This window comes from Pithys albifrons, chromosome Z, assembly GCF_047495875.1.
Source record: "Pithys albifrons albifrons isolate INPA30051 chromosome Z, PitAlb_v1, whole genome shotgun sequence".
In the NCBI taxonomy this organism is placed as follows: domain Eukaryota; kingdom Metazoa; phylum Chordata; class Aves; order Passeriformes; family Thamnophilidae; genus Pithys; species Pithys albifrons.
In genome coordinates this window covers 49,681,038-49,693,486 of record NC_092497.1, presented here as the reverse complement: position 1 = coordinate 49,693,486, position 12,449 = coordinate 49,681,038, and the positions used below count along the sequence as shown (strand labels likewise).

General features: G+C 42.7%; 1 protein-coding gene across 1 annotated transcript in view; it reads right to left on the bottom strand.

The window, feature by feature from the left end:
* Positions 1-5,324: 5,324 nt before the first annotated feature.
* Positions 5,325-12,449, bottom strand: part of KCMF1 (potassium channel modulatory factor 1) — a 51,016-nt gene continuing 43,891 nt past the window's right edge. Inside the window, exons 5-7 of the mRNA XM_071581035.1 lie at positions 9,606-9,780; positions 6,875-7,157; positions 5,325-5,959 (exon numbers count right to left, since the gene is read on the bottom strand). Of these exons, the coding sequence (XP_071437136.1) occupies positions 5,698-5,959; positions 6,875-7,157; positions 9,606-9,780 (720 nt within the window). The 3' untranslated portion in view covers positions 5,325-5,697. The remainder of the gene's footprint in view (positions 5,960-6,874; positions 7,158-9,605; positions 9,781-12,449) is intronic.

The following is a 12,449-nucleotide window of genomic DNA, read 5'->3' as shown; positions in this document are numbered from 1 at the left end:
CTGATGAGCAGCTCTGGCATCTGGGAGAGGAGACACAGACACAGGCAAACATTGATCTTTGGGAAGAGAAGGCAATAGCCAGCAAGAGATACTGAGCTCACAAGTGTTACTTGTGGTGCTGGGGTTGAGAAGGATGTGCAAAGACCCCGACAGCGGCTTTCAGGGACTGCTCTGTGAAAGGAATAGAGCAGAGGCAGGAGGTTGCCCTGGTGGCAGTGCCTAGCAGCTACAGTGGGGATACCCTGGGCTGCAGCATTGCTGTAGCAAGAAGAGGAGAGCTTGTGGTGCCGAGGGTAGGCCTGGATGATGCGTTTGCCAGCTGGGAAGGGCAGCAGAGCTGCAGAAGTGGTGCCCAGCTTTCTCCCGGGCCACAGGCAGTGGACAGCAGCAGGGAGCTGCCAGAGCCTCACTTGTAGCTGGCGGGGATTCGCTGTCTTCTGCCTTCCTCAGTCCCACTCCAATCACTCCTCTTCATCTTGGGCATGACCCATAGCCCTTCCTGCCTCTGACCATCATTCCCTCTGCAGTCCCGTTGTTTCCCACACTGCCAGCTTCTCCTGTTTTTTCCTTTATGTTTTTTGCTCTTCCCAAGCTCCCTCACCCCAGAGTGTCCTGAGACCCACATCAGCATCCCTTGTCTGGCCTCTCCTCCCCACCCTGTCAGCTCCTGCAAGGCCATGACTGCCGCTACAGGGTGTAGTGGGGAACTGAGGCCCACCCCACCTTCACTCACCCCTCCACAGCTGCTGGCCCAGCAGGGAGGATGCAGCACTGTGCATCCAGTGGTACCTCTCCTGCGCACCCCACAGTGGCAGGGCCCCTCTTTTACCACCATATCCCTGTGTTGTATTGCATGTTGCGGGAGGCAACAGCCACTGCTGTGGTAAAGGTTGTGTGGTGGAAGCACACTCCAAAAGCTGTGCAGTTCCCCTCTATTCTTCTCCTTTTCCCTTTTTATCCACAAATAACTTATGAGCACCTATGATATACATGTAATATCTACAAGTAAATCTTTGTGCCCATCAGCCTCTCTCAAGCCCCTCTATTCAACAATGCAGAGGCTGCCGTGTTTGTATTCTGTTTGGCAAGCAGGAGCAAGCAGAAAGCTCTGAGGAAGGGCTGTACAGGACTGGCTGCAAGGACTGCAGGGCTGCCAAGGAGGGAGGGCACCATCATTTTGCCTTCACCACAGGACACAGCACTGCAGAGTGGGGCTTCCACCAGTGTTTGGCATGTGTACTTAGCTCCTTTTCCCTAGGAGCTGAAATAACTCCACAACAGCAAAGTGTCCTTTGGCAAAGCAGGCAGACCAAAAGTGAAGGTCAGCTATGTTAGGGGAAAAGACCAGGTGATGTTACTGGAAAACTCTTCATATACTCGATGTATCCACTGCTTCCCTGATTTAGGCCTGAGAGCCTCAGAGGTCAGTGGAGCCTCTCAGCCTCCAGGTTTTCTGGCTGGTAGCATGGAATTCCCTTTACTCCTTCACAACAGACACAGCTGCAGGTGTGCACACATCTGGGTGTTTGGTTTCCGTGCTAAGCTACGCTGCCCACAAGCGAACAGGGAGCACAACTCTGTGCAGTCTTACAAACCTACCCTGAGCTAAGGACAGAGAATGGAACTCTTCCCCACTCCCCCTGAACACAACCAACCTTTCCACCCACTGAAAATCCCAGGGAACTGCAAGAAGGCAGTCGCCACACCCCCACGTAAAACCTGAGGTGGATGAAAGCTAAAATACGTTTTCACTGTTTATCACATCAGTGTGTGTGATGTCTTTCTTGTGCTTTGAGCCAAACATAAAAAAGCCCACAGAGCTCTAATTAAGACAGAAGTTACAGACTATAGTGAAATTCCAAAAAGCTTTCCAGTGAGAGTCTGATGGGGCTTTTCCCCATCCTTTCAACTCTTATAGAATACTGGAATGACTGCATGCCCTTCTGTCTGTCCCATGCCTCTGAAGAGGCTTGTTCGTGGTCCTTACCTGCTAGAGGCTGGCACTGGAATGAAGGCTAGCACAGGCTCTGCTGACTGCGCAGCTCTGGTGTCCCACCAGTGACATGGGGGTGCCTCTGCCCACTCTGTGCAGGCACAACAGGGCCTGGGAGCCATCTCTGGTGCTCCATGTCCTGCCCCCAGGCACTCAAGCTCCATTCTGCTCATCAGTAACACTGACTGTTCCCAGGAACTTCTGCTGCCTGACTTCCATTTTCCAGCTACAGCCTTGGGAACCTAGTTTTGTCTCAATCACAGACAAGTGAAACAGTATTATTGTTACCAGACTTTCAAGGAAGGTTACTGACCTGGATTGAGGCCAGGAAGGAAACTGATGGATGAATAAAGCCAAGCATCTCACAACCCTATGAACAGGCGTCCCAGCTGAGGCCCTTGGAGCTCGATGGAGCAGCAGTGTCTGTGCCAGCACCTCTCTGGGAGCAGGATGGCTCTGAGGGCTCATCAACCCACAGGTGTGAGAACTCAGAGGATCATCACTGCATACTGACAGTGGGGCCTGGGTTGGTACCCCCCCTCCTCAAGGCTCAACCCTTTGCCCATTGAGAGATGCTCTCACCAAACTCAACAGGTGCCTTTGTACATATATACTCATACATGTGCATACATGTGTGTCTGTCTGTGAGTGCAAATTGTTTTCAATACTCTATAGCAAATGGAGCATCAATGTTGCCATCGTAGATTCATAATTAAGCTACTGTTTTGCTCATAGTAGATCCCATTGAATCATCCTGTAAGTGTTAGTCAGTTATTAAGTGCTGCCAAATCCTTTCAACATAAAATGCTGATCAATTCCATGGCTAAGTTTGGCAATGGAGTCCACTCTGAACCTCACAGCTCAGTGGGAGGGTCTGCCTTATCCCTTTGCACCCTTACCATTCTCCATCCTTACCCTTTTTCAGCCCGACTCTGAATACATCCTTCCAGACTGACTGACCAAGTTTTCCTTTGTGTGCTTTTTCCATGTAGTAAGAGAGCGAACCTTGCCACAGAACTTTTCATGGATTAAAATTGTTTTGCTGATACTTCTGCCAGTAATTCTTTAAGTGACCTTAACCAGCCCTTCACAATACAATTCACTGCATTCCAATAACTGTGCAAATGCCAAGTATGAAGGCTCCTTTTCCTGGAAGAGTGGTCTCCATGTGGTGTATGGGGATGTGGATTTCGGGGTTTTTCTGCATGGAAAATAACCTGCTACAGGATTCTCCTGTAAAGCTGCTGAGGGCTGTTTTCATTGTAGTTCAAAGCACCCTGAAAATAAATGTTCTGGAAACAGCCCAGAAATACTATCCTGAAAAAGCTTAGTCTGAGAACGAAAAAGACTTCCCTGCAAATTGGGAGACTACTCAAATAAATACCTTCCTAGTAGCCATTTCATATTACTCATAATAAGCCTAAAAAACATTCAAACCCCTCAGCAACTGAAGATTTGTACAAGTTAATGTGATGGCCAAGGATACCTTTAAACCCAAGTGAACATATTTAGTCTCTAAGTAGACATGGATAGCACTGGTTTGCATCTCCTTCAAAGCAATCAGAGTGGAGTCTTAAAGTCATGCAAGGCAAACTCTGGAGCACAGCCATTCACCAACAGAAAATAACACCACACTGAGAAAAGCCTATTTTAAATGCATCTTGGTCAATTCAATCTTGAATTCACCTACCTGTGAGGTGTTTAGGATTCATCACCGGCCAAAGCATCTGGTTTCAAAATAAGTTTACGTAACTCACTCAGGATGTTTATATGAACAGGTTTTGTGTTGGAATATACAGCTGGAACTAAAGCAAGCTGCAGAAATTTCTGGAGCAGAACTGTCTGAATAATACATCAAAACCAAAGAAAATCAACTGAACAACGGTCTTGAAAATGCTTTATTGAACCGTGTGTCTTATTGTAATGTGCAGAAGATGTGTTTGAAAAACTACAGCTTGAAAAGTTTTTGAAAATCCTCAACAATCATTAAAAAAGTCCCTACGGGGGATAACTCTCAGGATAACCAGAGGCCGCATATAAAGTTTTCCTTGAAACATTTCCTGTTGCAGAGACTAAAAAAAAAAACCAAAGCTAGTGCTATTCTACGTGGAAACAGTTGAGATTTGATGATTTAAAAAAAAAAGAAGGAAACTTAAATTTCAGTCTATGGGGTTGTTTCTTTTGCTGCTGTTATTTTTGATTAGCATACATGTCACAGTTTTGCTGAGAACACCACGTGGTGTCCAAGTCTTTATGTTTACTCTACAATGCTGCTGAGATGGGAGGATACAGACAAAGAGAGAGGGGGGTGAGGTGAGAGATCTGAAAAGACACCATTATGATATAAGCCTAGTTTAAATTTTCATCAGAAGCTGTGTGCCCTTTTGTTTTTATAATCTAACTTTACATTCAAAAAATCCCACACAACCAAAAAAAAAAAAAAAAGGAAGAAAACCAAACCCAAACAGACATACCCCTAACATATCCCTTCTGTCCTTGCCTTGGGGCTGTTACAAATTTCTATGCACAAGAACACCATACTCAAATCAGTAGGGTTAACAGTATAGGCATGTAGGTGGCATGATTCAACTAAAAGGCTTTTTCAACTTTTTCATACCAGCGAAAATAACCAAAAGAAACAATAAATAAAAGGTGCTAAAGATAGCATTAGGAATGCCATTGTAATACACTGGCAGTCTGGGAATCCAAATCCTCTAGCTTTCCTGATGCTGTCAAAGCAAATACATAAATAACTCAAAATATGACTGAAGCTGTGAAAGGTTTTTTAAAACTAAGACAATATGATCCAGGTTAACTTTTTTTTTTTTAAGAAACACAGTGAATATATGAATTGTCTACACCTGAATAAAACATATTTAACAATTAAAAAATTTTAACAACCACAACAAAGAAAAGCTTTAAACAAAAGTGAACATCATTTGATTTTAGGGCACACAAAAGCCCCTTGCAGTAGCTTCCAGCAGTGGCCTTACTGTTGTGTCTCCTACAGATGCATAAGATGACGTTTAACTCCACATTGAGCTGATAGGGCAACATAATGGTCACATACAGCAAAATGCCACACCCCAGTCAGGACAATGTATCCCACTGCAGAGTTTCCATCCTATGCAGGAACAGTACAGGAAGATGTCACATATTATTCAAAAGCTACTTTGTGGCCACAAGCTGCTACTCAGCTCTAACCTTTTCCTCAGGTAACCTTTGAATAATGGGAAAGCTTTGTGTTTTATAGTTTTACTCCTTGTATTTAAATTTTTAAATGACAAGGTCACTAAAACTCATGCACGCTGCAAAAAACGTCATGCAGTAGTTAAGGTAAACCATCCAAGCAGTTTTTATTCATTAATATTCATAAATACACACAGCAGCTTCATTAGAGATTTTTCATTTTTTTTCCTCTTCAGTTTGAATGTGGAGTATTAGGAGAGCCTTTTGCATGTCAAGGTACAGGACACAGAGCTTTCTGCTCTGCACTGCAACCTACATTTACCTGACAGAAGTAAAAATTAGTTAAGTGGAAATGATTATCATATATATCTTTTCTCTCTTTCTTTTGAATGTACACAATGTAACAAGAGTGACAGACCTGAAATTACAATCACCAAAACAAACCCAAGATAGTTGTTGTCCACTTTCATTGGCAAATACAGCACAGAGGACATTGTCTGCAAAGTGGGATGTCATCAAAGAGGAGGTGGAGGAGGCTCGTTTCCTTTATTACTCTCTTTTAAATTTAGGTTTTCTAAAGCAACATCTAAAGGCATAATATCTACACAGCCCATAGCACCAAAATCTGCAATCTCCCCCCGCTCATCCTCATCTGAGGAGGAACTTTCTTCCTGCATCAAAGTAGACAGTAGAAGCTCCTGAACAAACAGGCTGCAGTCTGCCCGTTCGCTTTCCATTGACTGACGCTCTGCTTCCGACATCTTCGGATCATTCAACCTGTACAGCAGCAAGGGAAGAGAAGACAAGCAGTTGCTGAAAGCCCATGTCACTCATGACACCACCAATAGTTAATGAGATGTATTCAAACACTGCTCCTTCAGGACAGCCCTGCCTGCCCTTCCGCACTGGCAGCCTCTGGCACTGCAGTGCAACAGGAACAGATTTAGCCCACCCCTCCCCTGTCCCCGCAACAGCAATTCCAAGTGAAGCCCCAAGCTGGAGGAGAATCAGAAACTATTCATGAGGTTGGCTTGTTATTCAGGAATCTTTTAGGGAGGGCTGTTGCCATTTCCCAGACATGGAATTACGACTCTTCTTTCCTTCTGCATCAAATTCTAAGATCACATGTGCCACAAAATATAATGCTGCATGTGTAAAGCCTACGGATGACTGAAGCACCATGCAAAGTTCACTCCACCACTTCTTCCAGGATACTCTGCATACCCTGCCCCTTGCACAGGGGCAAGGAAATTGCTCACTTCAACTCTGAAAGTCACAATCTATGACACTTTGCAGGTATTTTGATTAAGGTTGTCAAATGAGTTTATGATTGAAAGATGTCATCCAATATTATGTTGAACATAGATAAAAATCCATTTGATTCAAATTCAGGTTTCTTGGCACAGGAGCTGTTAAAATTCCCACACTCTTACCAAACAAGCACAAGTGTGCTTGCAGAGGGCATGGCAGGGAAAATGTGGAAAACATCTTCATTTCAGGTCAATAGTCAATGTTCTAAAAGAACTGTAATGCCATAGGAGGTGAATCCTCTTTAAAATAATCCTAGGATCTAAGTATAATTTCTAAACCAGGTAAGTAGTCTGTTAATTAACATCATCCTAGGCTCTACCAGAGCTAAGGTAAACAGAAAATTTAAGAGGTAAACACAAGCAAATACACTGAACAAGTTACCTTGTAAGAAGGAACTGGGAATTCTGGATAGTCTGCTGACTGTTTTCTGTGTTAGATGTGTTGGTTGTTGTTGTGGATTGTGTCATAGTGGTGTTGACATTGATCGTGTTGGTGCGCCTAGTTGCATTGCGTGCGGTCTCCAGTTGTTGTCTCGCTGCCTGTGCGTGTTGTCGTTCCAACTGCAGTTGCATCTGCAGCTGCTGTAACTGAGAAGCAGAAGGGCCAGAGGAGTTGAGCTGTCCTCCTGCGGAACGCCTCACACCTGACAGCTGAGATAAAAGCTCTGCCAGAGAAGAGAAAGCTTCTATGATGAAAGATCTTAAGTGCGCATTACACAACAGAATGAAGACACCCTGAATTCCAGTACATCAGTTCCTATTTTTCCAATCAACTACATCAAAAACAAACAATGCTCAGAAAGCTCATGAAGCATTTTAAAAGGTGTGAACATTTAATTGCATAAGGGTAAGGAAGATTAAGAGCCAATCTCCAGGTATTGCCTGGCAAATTATGTCCTCTGCAGCAACTCTGAGATTTCAAGTCAAAATAGCAAATGAGTAAGAACCTTCTTCATTTTGGCTTTGGTTTTTTTCTTCAACCACTGTTCCCTGAAAACACAAGCTGTATCTTCCCAGAGGGAAGCTCTGCTGCATCAAACAAAAATACTGTAATCATTGCTTCAAAGATTTAATAAAAAAATTAATTAAGAAAACACTGAATCGTTGCTTCACATCAAAAGCATTTTGTATGAACTTTTATTTCTGCTGGAAGCACAGAAAATGCCTAGTGAGCCACTCTGTTCTTAAGTTTTCTAATTCAGAAGGAGGGAAAGCTTCTTGAAAGTTTCATCCATCAAGAATTTTTTGAAATACGTGTTAGCAGAAAATTATTGCCCAGTGCATTACTGAAGGATCTCTTCTACTCCCTATGTAGAAGGTGCTTCTTATCTCAGCCACTCGCTGCAGTTCATGCAGGGGCAGAGGCAGCAGGGCACAAATCCTGCTCCCGGCCCCTCTCCTCCACCTTACAAAGTTACTATGTATGTCATGACAATTTTTCTTCCATTGCATTAACAAAATCGTGCTAAAGCAAACTCTCTTTGAAGAAATAAAGCAAAATATGAACTCTGGGTGGTCAAGGACTTTTCACCAACACTGACAGCAACACCAAGATTAGATAACTTTTCAATACTAGTGAATGCCACAGGGAGGAAAAAAATGTAAAAAAACCACCCTAACTGATGCTATAAACTTTATTTAAGCAGAAAAAATACTGCACTCTTTCCTATTTATTAGTCCAGTAAAAAGGAAGACATGTGACATTTCCAGACAGATATATTTATTCCCACTGTAAGTTTAAGCTTAGAGTATAGCAAAACTGTATTTTGGAAGCAGGTGTGAAATCAAGACACTCCTGGAACAAGGACACTCAGCTCAGTGTGCTCTAAGTGCAGAAACTGCTTCAGCCAAAAAAGAAAATATGCAGAATAAGCCCATTTTACCTCACATTTAATGCTGCCAAGTGGGAAGATCTTGTGAGGCTGAAAACAAACTTCAGCAGTCACTCCACAATTAATTGAGCTAAACTAGCTGCCCTTGCAAGAGAAGGATGAGGTCTTGCAGTTCATGAATATCCTCCCTCCTTGAACAGACTTGAGTCTTTTTGAGACCCTCCTGTGACCTCATGTATTTTCTTCTCCTGATAGGCTACTTCTTCACAGCTAATTCCATGGGTTAAATCAGGTCACATCACGCCAGCAGAGTACCAGAGCAAGCAGCAGACAGGTAAAGGGGACCATGATCGAGGCAGGCAGTGGAACCAGAGCTCCCCTTCCAGGGGCAATGCCTCATCAAGCCAGCTAGCTGCTACCTCCCTTGGAAGAAGTCACAGCCAGATAGCAGGAGGCTTCAGTTTAACCATTATGTCTCCTTGGCATCTGAAGCCAAGGTGGATTTGTGGCAGACATTCTGACTCTTACACTGGCATGGTCAAAGACTACCACATGAAAATGTTTAGATTTTCCTTTAGGCAAAATTATATTTATTTTCAGAATTGTCTTCAGTCTCTATTTTTCTGTCTTGGAAAAATATATTTTCCCCATCAAAGACAAATGCAGACCAAACTAATTATTCCTGGGAAACCTGGTGTTGAAAATAAGACACTTCTCCTCACAATTTTTCTAACTTTGACCAAAACAGACTTCATATACTTGCAACAGTAAGTTTATAAAATAATTTAGATATATATCTTAAAGTCTGTAATATTAAATAAAAGCCTGGCAATCAAACAGCAGCCTGAATGTAAACTGAACCAATTTTAAATGTCCATTAATACTCAAGTTGAGCAAATTTCATCCTCTTCGAGACAGATGCTCTCCTCCATAAACAGCTTTATTACATGGCAAATTGACATGTGCTAAAGTAGGTAACTGAAGCTAGACAAAAATCACTTGTAAAAATAATCAATGCCAATACACAGATTAGGTTTGGGAATAAGCCTTACATGGTCTGGTATTCAAAGCACAGGCTACAAGCAGCAGCTTCAGCACCAGCACAGGCCCTGTGAGCACTGGGCCAGGCACCCTGCTCACCTGCACACAGTCACCAACCACACCTTCACCCACACATGCAGCTTCACAGCAACAGAAGGCAGGGCAGGTACTGGCATCTTGAATTTTACTTCCTCTGTGAAAGGAGGACATTGGGGTAAAATTTGCGGTTACAGCTCTTACCAGCTATAGGATCCATGGCTTCTCTATTGCTTGGAGAATACGAACTCTGAGAAGATGAAAGCCCACCAGGGGAACTGGTAGTAAAGTGCATGTTTGATCTACGAGCACGGGGGCCTCCCAAACCCCGGCCTGGGTGGAACATCCTACGGACATGCCGAACACCACTGGATTCATCGTAGCCAAGAAGTTAAGAAAAAAACCTGTTTGGCATTGAATGTTAAATGACTGGGACATTTGATGGGTGAAATACTCAGATGGACAGTGCTTTTCAATCACAAAATAATGATTCAACTTCTGAAGCAAAGCTTAGTTATACTGAAGCTCTGGTGTAAGTCAGAGTTACTGATCAGGTAATTTTTTTTTATCAAACTTTTCTAATCAGTAATATGAAAACCAACACAAATGCACGTTCAGCCAAGATTACAATGGAGACATGCGGACTTCACTCTCCTTCTCCAATTTTTATGTTAGGTATTGAAGATATTAAAAAAGTTTATTGCCATTCCTATCAAGAGTACATAATAACTACTGTACTCATTTTTAATTCTTGTCCTAGTTTCAGCGGCCGAGACCAGCTTATTACTGTGTGGGTGTAGCCAAAACTGTGTATTCTACACCCTCCACGAAATTTCTCATAAACTGTTAACAATGGATCATTTGCAGCAGCTGCCCTGGGCACACCTGACCCCTCAAGCTACCAGCTGGGTGCTATAGAACACTGAGAGGCAGGGGAGTGTGTTTTTGTTTTCACACGATGAGTGGTAACTCCCCTTCAGGGAGGCATCAGCACCTTCACACCCAGACTGAGGGGTCATGTCTGCTAAGGGGCCGTTAGAGACTGGCACAATAGGCAGCTGCAATGACCTAGACCATCAAAGATTTCAAAAACACCCCATGACTCACAGAGTTAGATCACCCATTGTGGAACACCCTTCCCTGGGATAGGTACTGGGCATTCCCCCCTGAACCTGAGCATATAGTCTTGGGGTTTCGGGACTTCTGATACCACTTGTCAGATCCAGAGGAGGACCAGAACCTCACTAGGACTGCGACTGCCACTCTCGCCCAGACTGCAACCACCATCCTCACTAGCAGGTTTTCCTTTCCATTTCCTTTGTACTCAGGGGCACTACGTGGGTGTCAGCAGAGGAGCTAATGAACACCCATGCCCCAGGGTGCTGGGTTATACCTCTGGGGTTTGTGGGTTAAAACCATTTTTTACTCTGTATCATTGTATTTATTGTAATCTTTTACAGTAAATTGTAACACTGACTTGTGATCTCTCTTGCATCAGGTTCATGACTCCTGATGGTTCACCTTTAAACCAGCACACTTCTGTACTTCATGTTTTTATCCAAGAAATTTCACCTACATTCTGTAGGAAACTGTAGGTTTCTGGAGTATTCAGCATATCCACCACACCCCCTTCTTTCACCTTCTTTTAGCTGAAGAAATACCACTAATTCCAATTATGACAATGATGCTTTTAATTTTATTTTCCCCCACTTCTCCCTATCAGATGCTTCTGTTTTGTGTCATACCTTTTATAGGTTTTCTTATATAAATTTTGATGCAATCAACAAATTACTTAAAGTTTATTCTTGTCGTAAGGTTGCTAACACTGATTTCTCCAAGATTGTCCCAATAAGGTTTCCTTTTAAAAATCAGTATTATAACTCAATGGTGTATAATTAAGTAACACAGACATTAATATTTAACTGTTACTAGACTTTTAGCTTAGATCCTCTATCTGCATGTTTTTTTTGTTTGTAATAATACACTTACCACTCATATGGTATCCACTACTAAAAGGGTAGTGTACAATGTACTTTTCATAAATCACAGTTACGATGCAGAACCTCATGATGTCATAGAGGTCAAGAACTTAAGACTGAAAGAAGTTACTAGACTTGTCATGGCAAGAGAGAGCTTCTGGCTGTTACAAAAAAACTTTTCAAAATATTTGCCTCTTTCAGACCAATTACTTATGCACCAGTGTAAAACACCATCTAGTGTGCAAGAGGAAAACCTCCCCTGGCACAGAAAACACTTTCCCTAGGACAGGACATAAAGATGTGTCCCAAAACTGGACGCTGCTGGAGATGAGATACTGTATTATGTGGACCACTGTCCCCATGCAGTTTGGCAAGCTTTTTGTATGTAGACCTGGGAGATAAGGCCAGTATCTGGGGATTTTTCAGACAGACATAGGACTGTGGAGCAACTTTCCTAACCACAGCTTTACCAGTGTTTTGAAATAAACATCATTATTTAAATACTAGCTATGCATGCACTCAAGACTTACCAGCTATGCTAAGTGTACAAAAAGCCTTTGCAAACCTTGCCTTGTGACAAATAATTGAACTGAGTAGTTACATGATAGCTATATGTATGGCTGATACTGAAAAGCTGTATTTAATAAATTTTCAATTGTTTTCCTGCTAAAGAAAGAAACTGGGTTTTAAAGAATTGATCACAGACTGTAGAAATAAAACACCTTGCATTAGCTGCACAAGGTTTGTAGTAAGAAACACATGCAGCCTTCTAGCACAACTTTAGAAAAAAAAAAGACAAAAAACCCCAATTAACCACACATGTCTAATTAATACATGGCAGATAAGGCCAAGGCTCAGAATTCTAGCAGATCCAACAGGAAAAGTTCACATGAACTCTAACAGAATCTTCACTCTAGAAGAAGTGCAATCCAAGAGCCTTCTCTGCATCTCCTTTTTGTACATGAAGGTTGTTACAGAGCACAGAGAGCTGTTCTGTACAGCTTCAACTTAGTAGAAAGACGTTTAGAACAGCAATATAATGGTATATCAGAGAGTAGCTTTCTAACAG